Source organism: Pan paniscus, chromosome 6 (genome assembly GCF_029289425.2).
Source record: "Pan paniscus chromosome 6, NHGRI_mPanPan1-v2.0_pri, whole genome shotgun sequence".
NCBI lineage: Eukaryota > Metazoa > Chordata > Mammalia > Primates > Hominidae > Pan > Pan paniscus.
The window spans coordinates 193,272,124-193,288,942 of record NC_073255.2 but is presented as its reverse complement, the minus strand read 5'-3'; the positions used below and the strand labels follow the sequence as shown (position 1 = coordinate 193,288,942).

Here is a 16,819-nt window from a genome sequence, read left to right as displayed (position 1 = left end):
GAGTGTGAAGTTTGATGAGTGGCTGGAAGGAGTGAGTGGTGAAAGGTAGAAGTCTGCAAGCACAGGCTATTACTTTGAAGCGCTTGGCTGGAAAGGGGAGGAGAGAGCTAGGATATCTGTTAGAATCATCAAGCTTCTAGTATTTCTTGGGGACTCTACCTGCATCTGCCTCAGCATCTAGGAATCCGGCTCTCATGTTTTACAGCACCACCAGGCTGCCAGCACTGCTGAGGGTTTTAGCTTGGACTTGCCTGGAACTTTAAAGGCCATTTAATCTTACCTTGACTCTTATTTCTATTATATTTGCTCCATTTATTCTCCCATATGATTTACATACTCCTTCTGGAATAGGAATTAAAAGAAATTAAAAACTGTGTAAGCAAAAACTCAGTTGTATGTCAAAAACCCAATTCCCCTTGAGGAAGAGAAAGGGCTGGAGTTCTTTAAAATTAACTGCCTGTTTTTCTTTCTGAGGCTAGTGAGCCTTATCTCTCCCTTTCCCAGGCATTGTACAGACACTGTTTCTCTAGCTGCGCAGCTGCAAGGTCACTCAACAGATAATCTCAAGTCTTAAAACGTGTTATTCCTTAAAAAGTAAAAAATAATATAACGCACATCTTAATTAAATAACTGTCTTTGTTTCTCACTTCTATAATACGCTTCCCCCTGTACAAATCTCCCCCCGCCCCACAAAATGCTTAAAAGGTAGCTTGACTCTTTGTTCGGGGCTCAGTCCTTTAGATGTTAATCTGACTGGGTTGGGGCACCTAAATAATTAAATAATTACTCCTCAACCCCATCGGTCTCTCTGATTCCTTATTACCCTGCAGGACTTCTCCCCTCACTCTCCGTATGTATCTGATTTGATGAACTTGCTTCTGTTGCACTGAGGAAATAGATGCCATCAAAAAATGTAGTCATGTCTTTCTGCTTTCACCACACGTAACTACCTGCAACTGAACTGAAATATTCTGTCTCCTCCTTGTTCTCCTCCTTTTTATTATGGATACATTTTATATCACTCCCACAACTTGAGCACATAACTTCAGCAATTACTTCTTTTTTCTCTTGCATCAATAATTTTTCTCTCTACTGGATTATTCATATAATCATTTGTAATGCTTTTCATTTTTAAAAAAAAACACTTCACAATCCCTTCACATTTTCTTTGCTCCTCTTTATAATCAAACTCCTGGAAAGTTCTGTGTACTTGCATTTCTGTTTCCAACTATTCTTCTTTCTTAATCTGCCTCAGGGTTTTACCTCCACTACTCCATCAAGATAACTCTTGTCAAGGTCACCAGTGACCTCCATGGTGCTAAATCCAGCTGTTAATTCCCAGTCCTCATCTTTCTTGGCCTGTCAGCAGCGTTTGACACTGTCGATGATTCCATTTTCCTAAATAAACTTTCTTCATGTGGCTTTCAAGACATCTAGTCTCTTGGTTTGCCTCCTCCCTTGCTGACGGCTGCTTCTCAGTCAGCTTTTGTGAATCCTTCTGCCAAGCTGATTTCTAAATATTTGAGAGCTCTAGGTCTCTATTCTCAGACTTCTCTTCTCTGGCTATACTTACTCCCTGGGATGGAAATCTCGTCTAGTCTCAGGACTTTAAATATCATCTGCAGATGATTCTAAGGTTTTAAAAAATTTATGGCCTGGCCCTTTCTTCTGAATGGTACAGATTTTTATCCAACTGCCCATCCAACCTCTTGACCTGAGTGAATTATATGTATGTCAGATTCAACAGTGTTAAGCTATACTTATTTCTCCCTCAAAACTACTCTTCTCATCTTTCCTGAGTCCTGAAATGGCAGCTCTGTCTTTCCAGTTTCTCAGGCAAAGAACCTTATATTTATTCTAGCAAATCTTATCATGTCTGCTTTCAAAATGTGCCCAGAATTCCATGTCTTCTGAGCACCTCCTTGCACAGGCCCGAGTGGCTGCTCTCGGCTTCCTGCAGTTCTTTGTTGCCTGCTCTCCTTGCCTCTGTCCTGGCCCTTTTCCAGTTTCTTTTCTTTTCTTTCTTTTTTTTTTTTTTTTTGAGACGGAGTCTTGCTCAGTCGCCCAGGCTGGAGTGCAGTGGCACGATCTCGGCTCATTGCAACCTCTGCCTCCCAGGTTCACGCCATTCTCCTGCCTCAGCCTCCCAAGTAGCTAGGACTACAGACGCCCGCCACGACGCCCGGCTAATTTTTTTTTTTTTGTATTTTTAGTAGAGACGGGGTTTCACCATGTTAGTCAGGATGGTCTCGATCTCCTGACCTTGTGATCCACCCGCCTCGGCCTCCCAAAGTGCTGGGATTACAGGAGTGAGCCACCGCGGCCGGCCTCCAGTTTATTTTCTGCATAGCACTTATAGTGAGCCTTTTGCACTGTGTCAGATCCTATCACCCTCTACTCAGAATCCTACAATGGAATTCTGTCTCACTCAGGGTAAAAACCGACACACAGTACCTGAGTCTTGCGTGACCCGAATAGTGGGTTCCCATTATTCTCTGACCTTGTCTCTTACTTCTGCCCCCTCATTATTTGAGCACACCAGAGCCATTATTGCCTCCGACCCTTGGCACTACTGTTCTCTCTGCCTCAAATCCTCCCCCGTTCCTCTAGATTTCTGCATGTCTTGGCCCCTCTTGTCCCACAACTCTTTCCTCAGATGTCACCTTATTAGTGAGACATGCCCCCACCCCTGCTGGCACTTCCTGTTCCTCTAACGTTGCATAATTATCATCTGACACACTTTATATTTATTTATTGTCTTTTTCTCGCAGTGTACTGTAAGCTCCATGAGGGCTATAACTTTGTTCACTGCTATGTCCCAGTTCCTAGAAGAGTGCCTGGTATATAGCAAGCCCACAGTAAAAATTGTTTTTATTTGAATGAATACAATGTGAATGAATTTAAATCAGCCTCTGTCCTAAATATTAATTCCCTTGGTCATCTGATCTCTCTGACTTTAACCTCATAATTCACTGTGTTTCTGTCTTCTTTCCATTGCTCCTTTAGCCTCACTCAGACTTCCATTCCATCGTAAACAATTTCCCCTTATTCTCAGCTTCTTAGAAGGCCCCTCCGTTTACGTTGCTTCTCCAAGAGCTGCTTTTCCTCTGTGGCCCGTCTTCTACACTCCAGATAATTTTGGGAGAAGGTAGCGATGCTGTGGACATTTTCTTGTCTAGCCAGTGTTCCCAACAGCTACGTGGCTTCCAGTGGCAGGGAATCTTTGATGCCCTTTGGTCCTTTTGGTTGCTGTCAGTACTGTCTTCTGTTTGTCTTCCCTGTGTGTTGGGAGAGCTTTGGCACACAGCTAGTAGTCTTCTTCATTCTCCGTTTGTCATTCCTACGTGATGATGTGCAGGGAATGTCCACTATCCTGGTCCAAAGTTGTTCTCAGTCATATGGCCACCAGTGCTTCTTCAGAAATACACACAAGGGATATTCTCTAGACTTCATCATCACTCAGAGTGGTTTCCTTTGAGAGTCTTCAATTTTTTTTTTCCATGTTCCACAACAAGCTGTGGCAAACCTTTATTTCTAGCACACAGTCTTTGACTGTAACAAGATCTCCTGTTGACCCATCCTTTTTTGTCGGTCTGGCATTCCCCAGATCTGATAGAAATTCAATTGAAATTAAACAACCTGATTAAAAAATGGGCGGCTGGGCACAGTGGCTCATGCCTGTAATCCCAGCACTTTAGGAGGCTGACACAGGTGGATCACCTGTGGTCAGGAGTTCGAGACCAGCCTGACCAACATGGTGAAACCCCGTCTCTACTAAAAATACAAAATTAGCCAGGTGTGGTGGTGTGAGCCTGTAGTCCCAGCCACTTGGGAGGCTGAGGCAGAAGAATCACTTGAACCTGGGAGGTGGAGGTTGCAGTGAGCCAAGATCGCACCATTGCACTCCAGCCTGAACAACAAGAGTGAAACTCCGTCCAAAAAAAAAAAAGCAAAGGACTAGAATAGATATTTCTCAAAAGAAGACATACAGATGGCCAATAGGTATATGAAAATGTGTTCAACATCACTAATCATCAGGGACATACAAGTCAAAACCACCATGATCTATCACCTCACATCTGTTAGGGTGGCTGTAATCAAAAACACAAAAGATAACAAGGGTTGACGAAGATGTGGCGAGAAGGGAACCCTTGTACATTCTTGGTGGGAATGCAAATTAGTATGGCCATTATAAAAAACAGTGTGGGGATTCCTCAAAAAATAAAAAATAGAGCTGCCATATGACCCAGCAGTACTTCTGCTGGGTATATATCCAAAAGAAATGAAATCAATGTGTTGAAGAGATACCTGCCCTCTCATGTTCATGACAGCACTGTTCACAATAGTGAAGTTGTTGAATCAACCTAAGTGTCTGCCAGCAGATGAGTGGATCAAGAAAATGTAGTGTATATACACAAGGGAATACTATTCAGCTGTAAAAAAGAAAGAATCTTGTCCTTTGCAGCAAGATGGATGAACCTGGAAGACATTAATTACGTTAAGTAAAATAAGCCAGACACAGAAAGACAAATACTTCATGATCTCACTTAGATGTGAAATTTAAAAATGTTGAACTTTTGGAAACAGTGAGTAGAATGATGGTTGCCAGGGACTAGGGGTGGGGGCTTGGAGAGATGTTGGTCAAAGGGTACAAAATTTCAGTTAGGTAGGAAGAATAAGTTCAAAATCTATTGTACAACATGAAGACTATAATAAATAACAATGTATTATATTTTGAAAATCACTAAGTAGATTTTAAGTGTTCTCATCACAAAAAATTATAAATATTTGAGGTAATGAGTATGCTAATTAGCTTGATTGAGCCATTCCACAATGTATCTTATTTTAAAACATTTTGTACACAGTAAATATGTATAACTTCTATTTGTCAATTAAAAAAGCAAAATTAGGCTGGTTGCAGTGGCCCATGCCTGTAATCCCAGCACTTTGGGAGGCTCAAGTGGGCAGATCACTTGAGGTCAGGAGTTCGAGACCAGCCTGGCCAACATGGTAAAACCCCATCTTTGCCAAAAAATACAAGAATTAGCCAGGCATGGTGTTGCCTACCTGTATTCCCAGCTACTCGGCAGGCTGAGATGGGAGAATCGCTTGAATCTGGGAGGCGGAGGTTGCAATGAGCCAATATTGTGCCACTGTACTCGCCTGAGCAACAGAGTGAGATCCTGTCTCAGAAAAAAAAAAAAAAAAGCAAAATTAAAAATACAGAATTTAATGATATCTTAAGTCTCTTCTTCAACTGCCTTTTGTTTTGATATGGGGTATATTTATTGAATAATTATTTCCCACCCACATTGATTTGTGATTCCATTTGTATGTTAAATTTTTATATAGTGGAAAATGTTTAATGTATCTGTCAATTTTTGGTGCCGGCACATTCTTTAAATGAATTGAAGCTTTTGATAATGTTTTAATATTTGGTTGTGTTAGTAGTTTCCAGTTGACTTTATTTTTCAGAGTTGTCAGTGGTGATGGTCTGGTTCTTCACATTTCCACATGATTTTGAAAAACATTTGATCAAGTTACGGAAAGAAAAGTCTCCACTGGGCTTTTTTTTTTTTTTCCCAAATGGCATTAAATGGGGCTAATTGACTAGTTCATATAAATTAATATTTTATTAACACTTTTTTTTTTTTTTTTTTTGAGATGGAGTCTCACTCTTGTTGCCCAGGCTAGAGTGCGATGGTGTGATCTTGGTTCATTGCAACCTCCGCCTCCTGCGTTCGAGAGATTCTCCTGCCTCAGCATCTCGAGTAGCTGGGATTGCAGGTGCACCGCCACCATGCCCTGCTAATATTTTTTTTTTTTTTTTTTTTTTAGTAGAGACAGGGTTTCACCATGTTGGCCAGGCTGGTCTCAAACTCTTGACCTCAGATGATCCACCCGCCTTGGCCTCCCAAGGTGCTGGGGTTACAGGTGTGAGCCACCATGCCCAGCCTATGTTTTATTAAAACTTTAATGAGTAAAATGTCCAACATTTTAACTTTTTAGTAGTTTAAATCCTTTTTTCCTATAAATATCACAGATATATCTTCTAGTATTTAAAAAAGATATGCAAAAAAGTAAATGATCTGTTAACTTCGTTTTGTTTCAGATATGTTTCCTTCTTTTTGCCATTCTCTACGTTGTTTCCTACTTCATCATCACAAGATACAAGAGAAAATCAGGCAAGTGGAAACATTTCAATTAAAACCTTTGTTAGAATGCCACATGGTCTAGGCATGGTATATAAGATATATTAGTACACTTCAGTGTCATAGTGTATTGAATATGCCGGTGATTGAAGTAAGCAGTTGTCTGGTACTAGGAGACCTAAAAATAACCTCCAGGGAATCTGACTACTCTTAGAGTCATCCTCTTAGACCAGAGTCCTTGTTTATCACAATTCTTATGTCCAACTAAGAATAGTGCTAGGCTATTTAGTATCTGGGAAATTCCCGAGTTTATAAGGATATTTGGTTCCTTGTGAGCGGCTCTGACTTTGAATGTTTTACTCATCCACACCCCATACCTTTTCTGGCTACAAGAGCATATAGTAGATATTTAGAGTCTCCATAATACTATTTAGTATCCAATTACTAGCATCTTGTATTATCTTTTTATTCTTTCACATATATCCTTATCCAGCCAGAGGGACTACCATATCTTTACTCTTTTTAATGAACTTTGTGCTCATTAATTCAGATTTTTTAGGTCAGGGTTTTATAAGTACCTAAGCAATTACCTTACTATTTTTTGTTAAATCTCAGCTGTTTTTTGAAAATCACAGGATTATCTGCTTGTGATGTTGGGCTAATAGTAGGTGCTGTATGAATACTTAATGATTTCTTAATATTATGCTATCAGTGTAAACTTGTGGGACTTTTGAGAGAAATAGGTTATAGTGCCTGCTCTAGTGTATTAGTTTAGTACTGTTACTTGGCTTTGTGACTGCACTTGAAGTACTCCATGGATTCTATAGCCTCTAAAAATTTTGAAGATACAGATTCAAAATAGTATCGTAGCTATTTAAAAAAATTCATTGGCATGGTTTCATGAACTGTAGACACAGAAGGAGGGAGAGAGAAAGAATGAATGTATATAAATGCATCATTCTAAGTGAAATTAGAGGTTGGTGAGTGGGAAAATTGGAGATTTATTAGATCATTTTTAGAGTAACGCAGGAGTGGTGGGAGAGTGATGACCCTGGACCTAGTTGGTAGTGTGCTGGGAATAGAAGTGAAATGAATATGGAGACATTAACACATTCTCTAAGACTTGATTTTTTTTTTTTTTTTTTTTTTGAGATGGAGTCTCACTCTGTCGCCCAGGCTGGAGTGCAGTGGTGCGATCTCGGCTTACTGCAGCCTCCACCTTCTGGGTGCAAGTGATTCTCCTGCCTCAGCCTCCCTAGTAGCTGGGATTACAGGCATGCATTACCATGCCCAGCTAATTTTTGTATTTTTAATAGAGACAGGGCTTCACTGTGTTCTCCAGGCTGGTCTCGAACTCTTGACCTCAGATGATCTGCCCACCTTGACTTCCCAAAGTGCTGGGATTATAGGCGTGAGCCACTGCACCTGGCCAAGACTTGATAATTAATTGGATGTGAGCACAACAGTATATAAAAATTAATTGTAACTATGTTCTTTTGTGGTCTCTTTGGTTGTAAAAGTTCTTTTGGGAATCTTGGAATTAAGAATGGAGGTGGACTAACAGAATGGCCCAAATACACCCTTGACACTGAAGCAGATGGGAGCTCAGAATTCCAGAGACCTGAGCAGAGAGTCTTGGAGGACATTAGGCATTTAAGAAGGAGGGGCCAGGAGGGTTTGTGGTATTCTTTTTTTTGTTTTGTTTTGAGACAAGTCTCGCCCTGTCACCAGGCTGGAGTGCAGTGGCGTGATCTCGGCTCACTGCAACCTCTGCCTCCTGGGTTCAGGTGATTCTCCTGCTTCAGCCTCCTGAGTAGCTGGGATTACAGGCGCCTGCCACCGCACCTGGCTAATTTTTGTATTTCTAGTAGAGATGGGGTTTCACCATGTTGGCCAGGATGGTCTTGATCTCTTTACCTTGTGATCCGCCTGCCTCTGCCTCCCAAAGTGTTGGAATTACAGGCATGAGCCACTGTGCCCAGCCTGTGGTATTCTTATAATTGGGCAATCTCTTTAGCTTGTAAGTTTATGTGGGAGGACAAAAGAGATTGCTGACAGACATGAGCGAGAAGGAGAGTATCAGAGCGAAGACCATCTGCTACTTAAAAAAGATTAAGCAAACTTTATATATAATATAATTTTAAATATATTTCAATATATTTAATATATTTATAATTGTATATATTTTATTATATATTATATATAATTTTTATTTTTAAATATATATATACAATTTTTTTTTTGAGATAGGATCTCCTTCTGTACCCTAGGCCGGAGAGCAGTGGGGCAATCATGGCTGACTATAGCCTCGACCTCCTGGGCTCAAGTGATTCTCCAACCTCAGCCTCCTGAGTATCCTGCACTACAGGCATGTGCCACCATGCCTAGTTAATTTTTAAAATTTTTTTGTAAAGATGGAGTCTCCCTATGTTGCTTAAGGTGGTCTTGAATTCCTGGGCTCAAGAGATCTGCCCACCTCAGCTTCCCAAAGTGTTGGGATTACAGGTGTGAGCCATTGCGCCCAGCCAATTTCTGTTTGTAACAATAATTATGAGTTACTGAGGCAGTAGTATCCAAGTTACTTAGGATGGTCCAGGAGACTCCTTGTTACTATTATTAATGACAAATTCATATTATAGAAAATTATGAGTTCTGTTTCTGAATTTTAATTTTATAGTAACTTTTGTTGGCTGTTATCACCCAGAAAATTTTATTTATTAGCAGTTTCACTTAACATTGTATAATAATTTACTTTGTAGTGGTCCTAAGGTTGTACTAAGTTTTATTTTCTTGAGCAAATTTTAATTTACATATGGTAGTTTTATTAATCAGGATTTTGTTAATCGAAACATCCCATTCTCTATATACCATACTACTTGATTTAATGAGATTTAAATTTGGATCTATGCTGAAACAAATACAGTGCTTTTTGAAAATTGTTTCTGTTCAATAATTGCCTTTTAAGTTTATATTGTGTTTATAGTTTTAATAAATTAATGACACATTTTGTTAGAAGATAAAGGAATATTAATACCTTAAACATTTTTGCAGATGAACAAGAAGATGAAGATGCCATCGTCAACAGGATTTCGTATGTATTTTAAAGTTCAGTTGTTCTGTTTCTGATTCTGAAGTCATCAATTCTCAAAATCCAATTCTAATTTTTGGACAGAAGTATGGAAAATATTCACCCAGCACATTACAATAGCTTTATCATATTAATTTTAGAAAGCACATGTAAGCAAATATGTGTGGATAATTTAGCACTGGTTCTCTCCTATTGAAATTTGCATGTTTAAGGAGCTGACAGATTTTATCCTCAGGGGATTAAATGAAGAAATGGCCTTAATTTAATTGCTTGGTCATAAGAAAGAAGACTCTTGGCTGTTTGAACAGTCTGCTGAGAAGACTATGATGCTCTTGAACCGAGCAGCAGACATCTCCTCTGGTTAGCTGAACCTGCCTGCTGTGAGCAGAAACATGGGCCCAGATTGTCCTGTAGGTTCCTTATGTACACTGGTGAGATATGATAGGGAGGTCCTGTAATTTTATTGAAGTATCAAACTGAATGGAAAGCAGCGAATTCCTTTCTGTTAGTTTTTGCTTGTTTAAATGTGAAATTGCACAGATGCACCTATGTAGGAAAGTTCGGTATTCCAGGATTTTTTTATTGATACATTAAAATTCTTCTGAAATTTCAAGTTTATAGAAAAGGTGGAAGTAGAACACAAAGTTTTTTTTACTCCAACTGTTTAGAAGTCGCTCATCTGATGCTTCATTTCCTCAGGATACTTTTATGTATAATTCCAATGAACAGTGCATTCTACCTATGTATCAAAATAGTGAAATTAGCATAGACAGCAGTACCACTCACACTCCAGTCAAACTTACTAGTTATCCCAATAATGTCCTCTCTGTAGTGAAAGGATCCAGTTCAGAATCACACATTGCATTTGGGTGTCATGTCCTTTAGTCTCCTTCAGACTGAAACACTTCTTCAGTATTTCCTTGACTTTCCTGACCTTGATAATTTTGAAGATTATTGAGTAGTTATTTGGTTTTGTCTGATCTTTCTTCATAATTAGTATCAGATTATGCATCCTTTGCTGAGGAGGATGAGGAAGTAAGAAAAGGGGAAGAGGAAGAGAAAGATTCTGTGTGCTTTCACATACTTGTACACACATACAAATAAATGCTTCTACGTACAATGGAATAGTATTCAGCTGTAGAAGAAATGAAGTACTGATACATGCTGCATTGTGGATGGACCATAGTAAGTGAGCGAAGCCAGACACAAAAGGCCACATAGTGTGCAATTCCATCTATAAGAAATGTCCAGAATAGATAAAAGCAGATTGATGATTGCCGGGAGCTGAGGGAGAGGAGAATGGGGAGCAGCTGCTTCATGGGTTTGGCGTTTTATTTTGGGGCAATGAACATGAAAGAAAGAGGTGATCGTGCAACATTGTGAATGAACTACACACCCCTGAATTGTTCACCTTAAAATGGTAAATTTTATGTAATGTGAATTTCACCTCAATAAAGAAATTAATAACTCCCAGCTAATAAATGACTTGACTCTGCCTGATTTGATTCATAACTGAAAAATGAATATAAATGGATTGTGATTTACTAGATTTGGTAATTTATTTTAAATGACATAGGGAAGCTAGATAAGAAACAAAAATAGCTGTAACTTTATGCTGGAAATTCTTACTCTCACTTTAAAACCTAGGCCCAAAACTTGATGTTTTAAATTTACAGAATTAGGGGTTTTAGTTTTATTCTTAGCCCTGTGACATTTGTGAAAATTAAGTGAATCACTTTTTTCCTCTGTATAAATTAGAGCTCCTTTAAAAATTCACTTCACTCACCTCGCAAAAGCTACAATGAATAAGAGACTGAATAAAAGGTAGATATTCTCTCCATGTGAAACCCTCTAGGTGTGAAGGGCAAGTGAGATACGTACCTTTCTCCTCTCCATTCAGTCTGTGTGCCACCTGTGGTGGTAAATCGACTTCAGTGTACTTGTAGATCCGTAATTTATAAACAGAAAAGAACACATCACTTTGTCTTTTACCCCTAAAAGTACATTGAATGACAATAGGGTGATGTGCTGTTTCCTTATGGTAGATGCCCAGGAGCATCTTCACCTGCTTTTGGGGCAGCTGGCACAGCACGTGCGAAGGGTTTGGGTTTTCCGCGTCACAGGTGGTTTCCGTATCCTGGGGATGCATACAGAAATCCTCTTCCTGAAGGTCAGTGGGTTCGTATAAAGTGGTGATACAGTTAAGGGAGGGGCATGGGGAAGAGGGTCACCTGAGGAGGAGTCTGACTAGTCTCCCTCATCTTCTTCCCTGCCCTTATTGATCTCTTTGTCTTTTGCTGTGGTAGAATGAGTGAGAACTGCTGAGTTAGGGTGATCTGGGTTCAAATTCTGGACCCATGATTAACTTGAGTCCAGAAGAGATTGAGAAACAAATATTCACTTTCTGTGTATGTAAAACAGAGTTCTCACCTACTTTGCAGCACTGTTGTGTGGATTAAATAGCATTTGCCAAAAAAAAAAAAAAAAAAAAAATCTAGGGTAGGGTGCTTGATACAATTAGGTGTGAAATTAATGTTTCCTCCACCTTAGGGCTTTTGACCTGTTTTGTCTGCTTAGAATTCTTTTCTGTCAGATATCCCACTGAATTAACTCTCACCTTGTTTAGTTTTGTTTTGCTTTGTGTTTTTCCCTAAGTCTCAACTTTTCAGTGAGGCCTTCCCTAAGTGCCACACTTAATATTGAAACTGTGTGTCCTCCTCCCCATTTCCAGTCCTCCTTACCGTGTTTTCCTGTAACACTTATCATCTTTAGTTTATTATACATTTACATATTTAATGTTTTATTGTTTATTGCCTGACTCTATGCAGTCCAGGATAAGCCCTCCTTGGGCAAGAATGTTCGCTTGTGTTCGTTCACTGTTCTCAAGTGCCTAGCACAGTCCTGGCACGGGAGCAGGCACTCTGCAAATACTTGTATAGTGAGGGAGCCCCACCTGAAAGACCCACTGAGGTAGAATCTCCGAGATGGGCTTTAACAAAAGCTCCACAGGTGATCCTGACAGTGTTACCGCTTAAGAATCACTAGTTTAGAGTGACGTATTAGGAAGCCTAATTCATGCAGCAAATGTTTATTGATTAGCTGAGATGAAGACTTAAGATGGAATGCTGGTATGCCAACACTTCACAGATGAATGTAAAATGTCACTCAATTTGTTACTTTTCTGTTGCCCAGAGAATCAGACCTTTGATGATATTTGGGAGGGTGTGAGCAAAATGCTAAATATGAAACTTTCTTTGTCATCAACACTATATACATCTTACTGAAGAATTTTGAATGATTTAAATTCAACTATGATAAAGTCTTGTTTCCATATGTACTTCTTGATTAGATATTATCAACCTGTTAAACTTTGAGATGTAAAGTGGCAGGTTTTGCTTATGATTAGTTTTTTTAATTAAAAAAATTGAAATATTAACCCATGAAATACATTTTTATAGTAATCTGTATTTTGCAGTGGAGTTTTAAAAAGGTGAGGTCTTTCATTTTATTGATAACTACAAATAAATAAAAAAGCGTTTATTTTTTGTTTAAAAAAATTGAGTGTCACATTGAGTCTGAGATTGAAAAATGAGGAAGAGGGAGTATTGTAGAAGTTGGGGAAAGAGTTTCAAGAAGGAAGTAGTGCTTATCAATTTGAAATGTCATAGAAGGTCACATTCAGATTGCAATTAAAAAGGATCTGATGGATTTGACCGTAAGGAGCACCTGTTTCACTCTAGGTGAGGAGCAGAAGTCCTACTGTAGTGGGCTAATAAAGAAGTTGAGGATAAAGAAGTAAAGGTGTGATATGTGAGTTCTGCTTCAGAAGCATTTTGAAAGAGCAGAAGCACCTGAGGATATTTATTTTTGGCCGGTCAGCAGCTAGAGGGAGGATGACTAACCGGTGAAGCAAGGCCCCTGGAGACGGCAGAGGTAGAGATGGGCACAGGTGAGCAGGAGGTTGACAGATAGGAGAATAATTGTGTCTGTTGATAGCTTTATCAGGTGGTAAGTATGGAGGGATCATACCCCTTTTTTCATTCTGAAACAGGGGAGTCAGTCATTTGCTGGGAATGAGGAGCAGCAGGGCCATGGTAGAAAGCTTAGGAAGAGCCTGATAGTGTTGGTCTGTTATGTGTTGCTATAAAGGAGCACTTGAAACTGGGTAGTTGATAAAGAAAGATTTATTTGGCTCGCAGTTCTGCAGGATGTACAAGCATGACACTGCCATCTGCTTGGCTTCTGGTGAGGCCGCAGGAAGCGTTTACTCATGGTGCAAGGTGAAGGGAGATCAGGATTGAAGAGAAGGTGCCAGGTTCCTTTAAACAACCAGCTCTCTTGTGAACTAACAGAATGAGAACTCACTCATTACTGTAGGGTCTGTCTGCTCCTACGATCCAGTACCTCCCATGAGGCCCCACCTCCAACACTGGGGGATCACATTTCAGCATGATATTTGGAGGGGACAGATATCCAAACCATATCACTGTTAGGAATAACACTGAAAATCCTAAGGAAATTGAACGCTCAAACAAAGAATTCTTAGTAAAGCAATTTTACTTCTGCGCAGAGGGGTGTCTCCTTGGCCAGTCGCCATGAGAGCACACCTGAATAAAGGGGCACGAGAGCCTTTATTCCTGATGCAAGTCCTGCCCCTGTATGCTTTCCCCGTTGGTTGGGGTCGGATTGTACAATCTAATCCCGGTTGGCTAAACGTTTGTTTTTTTTAGATAAGGTGGGCACATAAAAGAAAGCGGAGAGGAAAGGGAAAGGGGTGTCTAATGAGCTAGAAAGTTCTCTTTCCAAATAAGGAATGTGAGCTGGTACTGATAACGCCTGGTACTGTGGTGTGCCTGGGCATCTAACAAAGGCAAAAAGGAAAAAAAAGGAGAAAAAGGGAAAAATTGAGGCGGCACTATGAATTAAAGAATAAAAGATTGATCAGATTATTTGAAGAGAAACCTCATCATATCCCACATCACTGATGATGGAGGTTAAGAACAGGAGATGAGAGACTCGTAATCCAAGGATCCTGGTCCTTGTTTGCTAACTGAAAGTATGTGAAAGCTTTGTGGAGTGTTAAAGTGATTTAAGGTGGTTTTATTGTTTTAATTATCATCACCTTGCAAAGACACTTTACAATATGAGCTATAGATACGGCTTTTTTTTACACTAGCTATATTCAGTGACTAGTTATATTCAGCATCTGAGTGTATGCCCTCATCACCTTATTTTATTTAGACAAAGGTTCTGTCTTCCCGGTTGGATTGAGGACCTAGTCACAAATGTCAGATATTTGGGGAAACACTTGTCTTACTACCACAGTTAGAAAAGATGCATTACTCTGAAGATGTAATTTTTAAAAATAATGCTCCATTTCAGAAGGTGAAGTTGAGGAATGCTTCACAGGGCAAATGATGTTTGGGGTCTGTCTTGAAATTCATGTATGAGTTTGCCGTGCAACTTAGAGGGTATTCTAGGGAGTGAGTAGACTGTGCAGAGGGGCAAGAAGGAACCCTGAAAATCCATTTCATGTTTGGGCTATGAGGGGGTTAGGTAAGTCTAAGTGTATGTCGAAATGGGTCATAGTGAGAGAAGAGCCTGGAAAATTATCTTGGGATAGCCGTGTGGGACCTGGAATGGTGAGATTTTGGATTTGATCTCAATTTTAGCATAGGAAGGAATGATAGCAATCAGGATAGCTTCCTCCCATGACTGGAGAAGCTTGCTGGAGACCGCTTGCTGGCTGGTCCCTGCCAGAGCTGGCTGCGGACCTGAGACGGCACTTGTCTGAGGGCTATTCCCAGGAAATGCGGTGTCTATTGAGCAAAATGAATTCACAGAAATTCTGTATCTGATTTCAGTTGTATTTTTCGTATGTATCATATGGTCTGTATTTTAAAATTTATAATTGATTTACTAAACCAAGGAGGTTTCCTGGTTATTTTTGGCTTTTAAAGTAGGAATACACTTCTGTTGGTTGCCACAAGATGGCACTGGCCTCAAAGTTTCTCTGTTAGATGTGTTTTTGGGTATTTAGTATTTTTTTTTCCTGCTTTTAAAAAATATTTTCTTATATTTATTTTTACTTTCTTCCAATATTAACTTTAATAGAACTTTAATATCCATTCTATCTCTAATATTAGTGAAGTTCTTTTTTCCTTTGCCAATTTATCCTTTTAAAATCTTTTAAAAAGTTAGGTGTTTCTTGTAGAAAATAAAAATGTTTCAGAAATGTGTAACTGAGAAGGTGAAAGCACCTTATAATCCCTCTTTCCTATGGGATTGTTACATGTTATGCTGGATTTTTTTGTACCTCTGTATAAATATGCATTTGGTGGGGGGAGAGCATGTTTTACATTTATTGTCCATGCTTTTCTTCGTTTTTTTTGTTGACTTATTTTAGATATTCTTCCATATTAGTACCTATTAAAGCTATCTTTTTTTATGACAAAGTAGTGTTTTAAATATTAATAGTACAATACTGTTTAATAGTTTTCTGTTGTTTATTACTATAATTTATTTAACCTTTACCCATTAAAGAGATGTCAGGCCAATGGCTTTCTAAGTTTTTTTTCCTCTGAAATAAACATTTTAAATTAATTTGTTTTTTTATACTGCTTTCATAGTAATTTTTTCACCTCAGTTGTTGCATTGCTGTTAGCATATGTTGTCAAAGTTGTTAATTAAATGCAATTGTGAAATAAATACTTATATTTAAAAGAGGAATGAACTACAGTTTTTTTCTTTGTAAAATATGTGAAGTACTGTGTCTTCAGTATGTCTTTATCTTTTAGGTACTATTTGTTAGACTTACTGACCTTTTCATAGAGTAAGGAGTTTTAGAGTTTATCTAGTTTAACTTCTAGGCCCATATGTATATCATTTGTCTCCCAACTACATATATTTAATAAAGTTCTTAATATAATGCTTTTTTGATTAAAACATTAAAGAGTTTGCATTCTTTTTGATGACTTTCGTGTTCGTTGCTTTTTCAGATCACTTGTGATGGCGACTCTCCTTTCTTCCAGGTTGTTTTTGAGCACGTTCACTCTCGCAGTGTCAGCTGGGGCTGTTTTGCTTTTACCCTTCTCAATCATCAGCAATGAAATCCTGCTTTCTTTTCCTCAGAACTACTATATTCAGTGGCTAAATGGCTCCCTGATTCATGGTTAGTATATATTGCTTAATATAATCACAATTAATATTTTAATTTTTTACTGCACCATATTTTTAGATTTTTCTTTTCTCAGTTTTCTTCATAATTTGTGACTTCCTCCAGTAAACGATTTGGGTCTTTAATAATGTCAGAAAACCAGATTTTACTTATCATTTCTATGTTTAATTAGTTGTGAAAGACTTTTCTCTTAGTCAAGAAGCAGTGTTTATACTTATGATTTTGATAAATACATTTTCATTTCAGTATTTAGCAAGAGTATTTTGGTTTATCTGACTATGTCAGAAGAACTCAACCTCCATTTAAGAACTAGAAAACTGGCCGGGCGTGGTGGCTCATGCCTGTAATCCCAGCACTTTGAGAGGTCGAGGTGAGTGGATCACCTGAGGTCAGGAGTTCGAG

The 16,819-nt window shown here is 38.9% G+C and overlaps 1 protein-coding gene across 14 annotated transcripts in view; it reads left to right on the top strand.

Moving 5' to 3' along the window:
* The window catches only part of LMBR1 (limb development membrane protein 1), a 211,411-nt gene that overhangs the window by 49,431 nt on the left and 145,161 nt on the right, over positions 1–16,819 (top strand). For 7 of the 14 annotated variants that reach the window (XM_034965349.3, XM_034965344.3, XM_034965342.3 and 4 more), the window contains exons 2-4: positions 6,113–6,185; positions 9,204–9,243; positions 16,239–16,411. In XM_034965349.3, coding sequence (XP_034821240.1) covers positions 6,113–6,185; positions 9,204–9,243; positions 16,239–16,411 — 286 coding nt within the window. Of the gene's footprint in view, positions 1–6,112; positions 6,186–9,203; positions 9,244–16,238; positions 16,412–16,819 lie in introns of those variants that run through there. The other 7 variants (XM_034965351.3, XM_034965345.3, XM_063606434.1 and 4 more) reach the window with 2 other exon arrangements.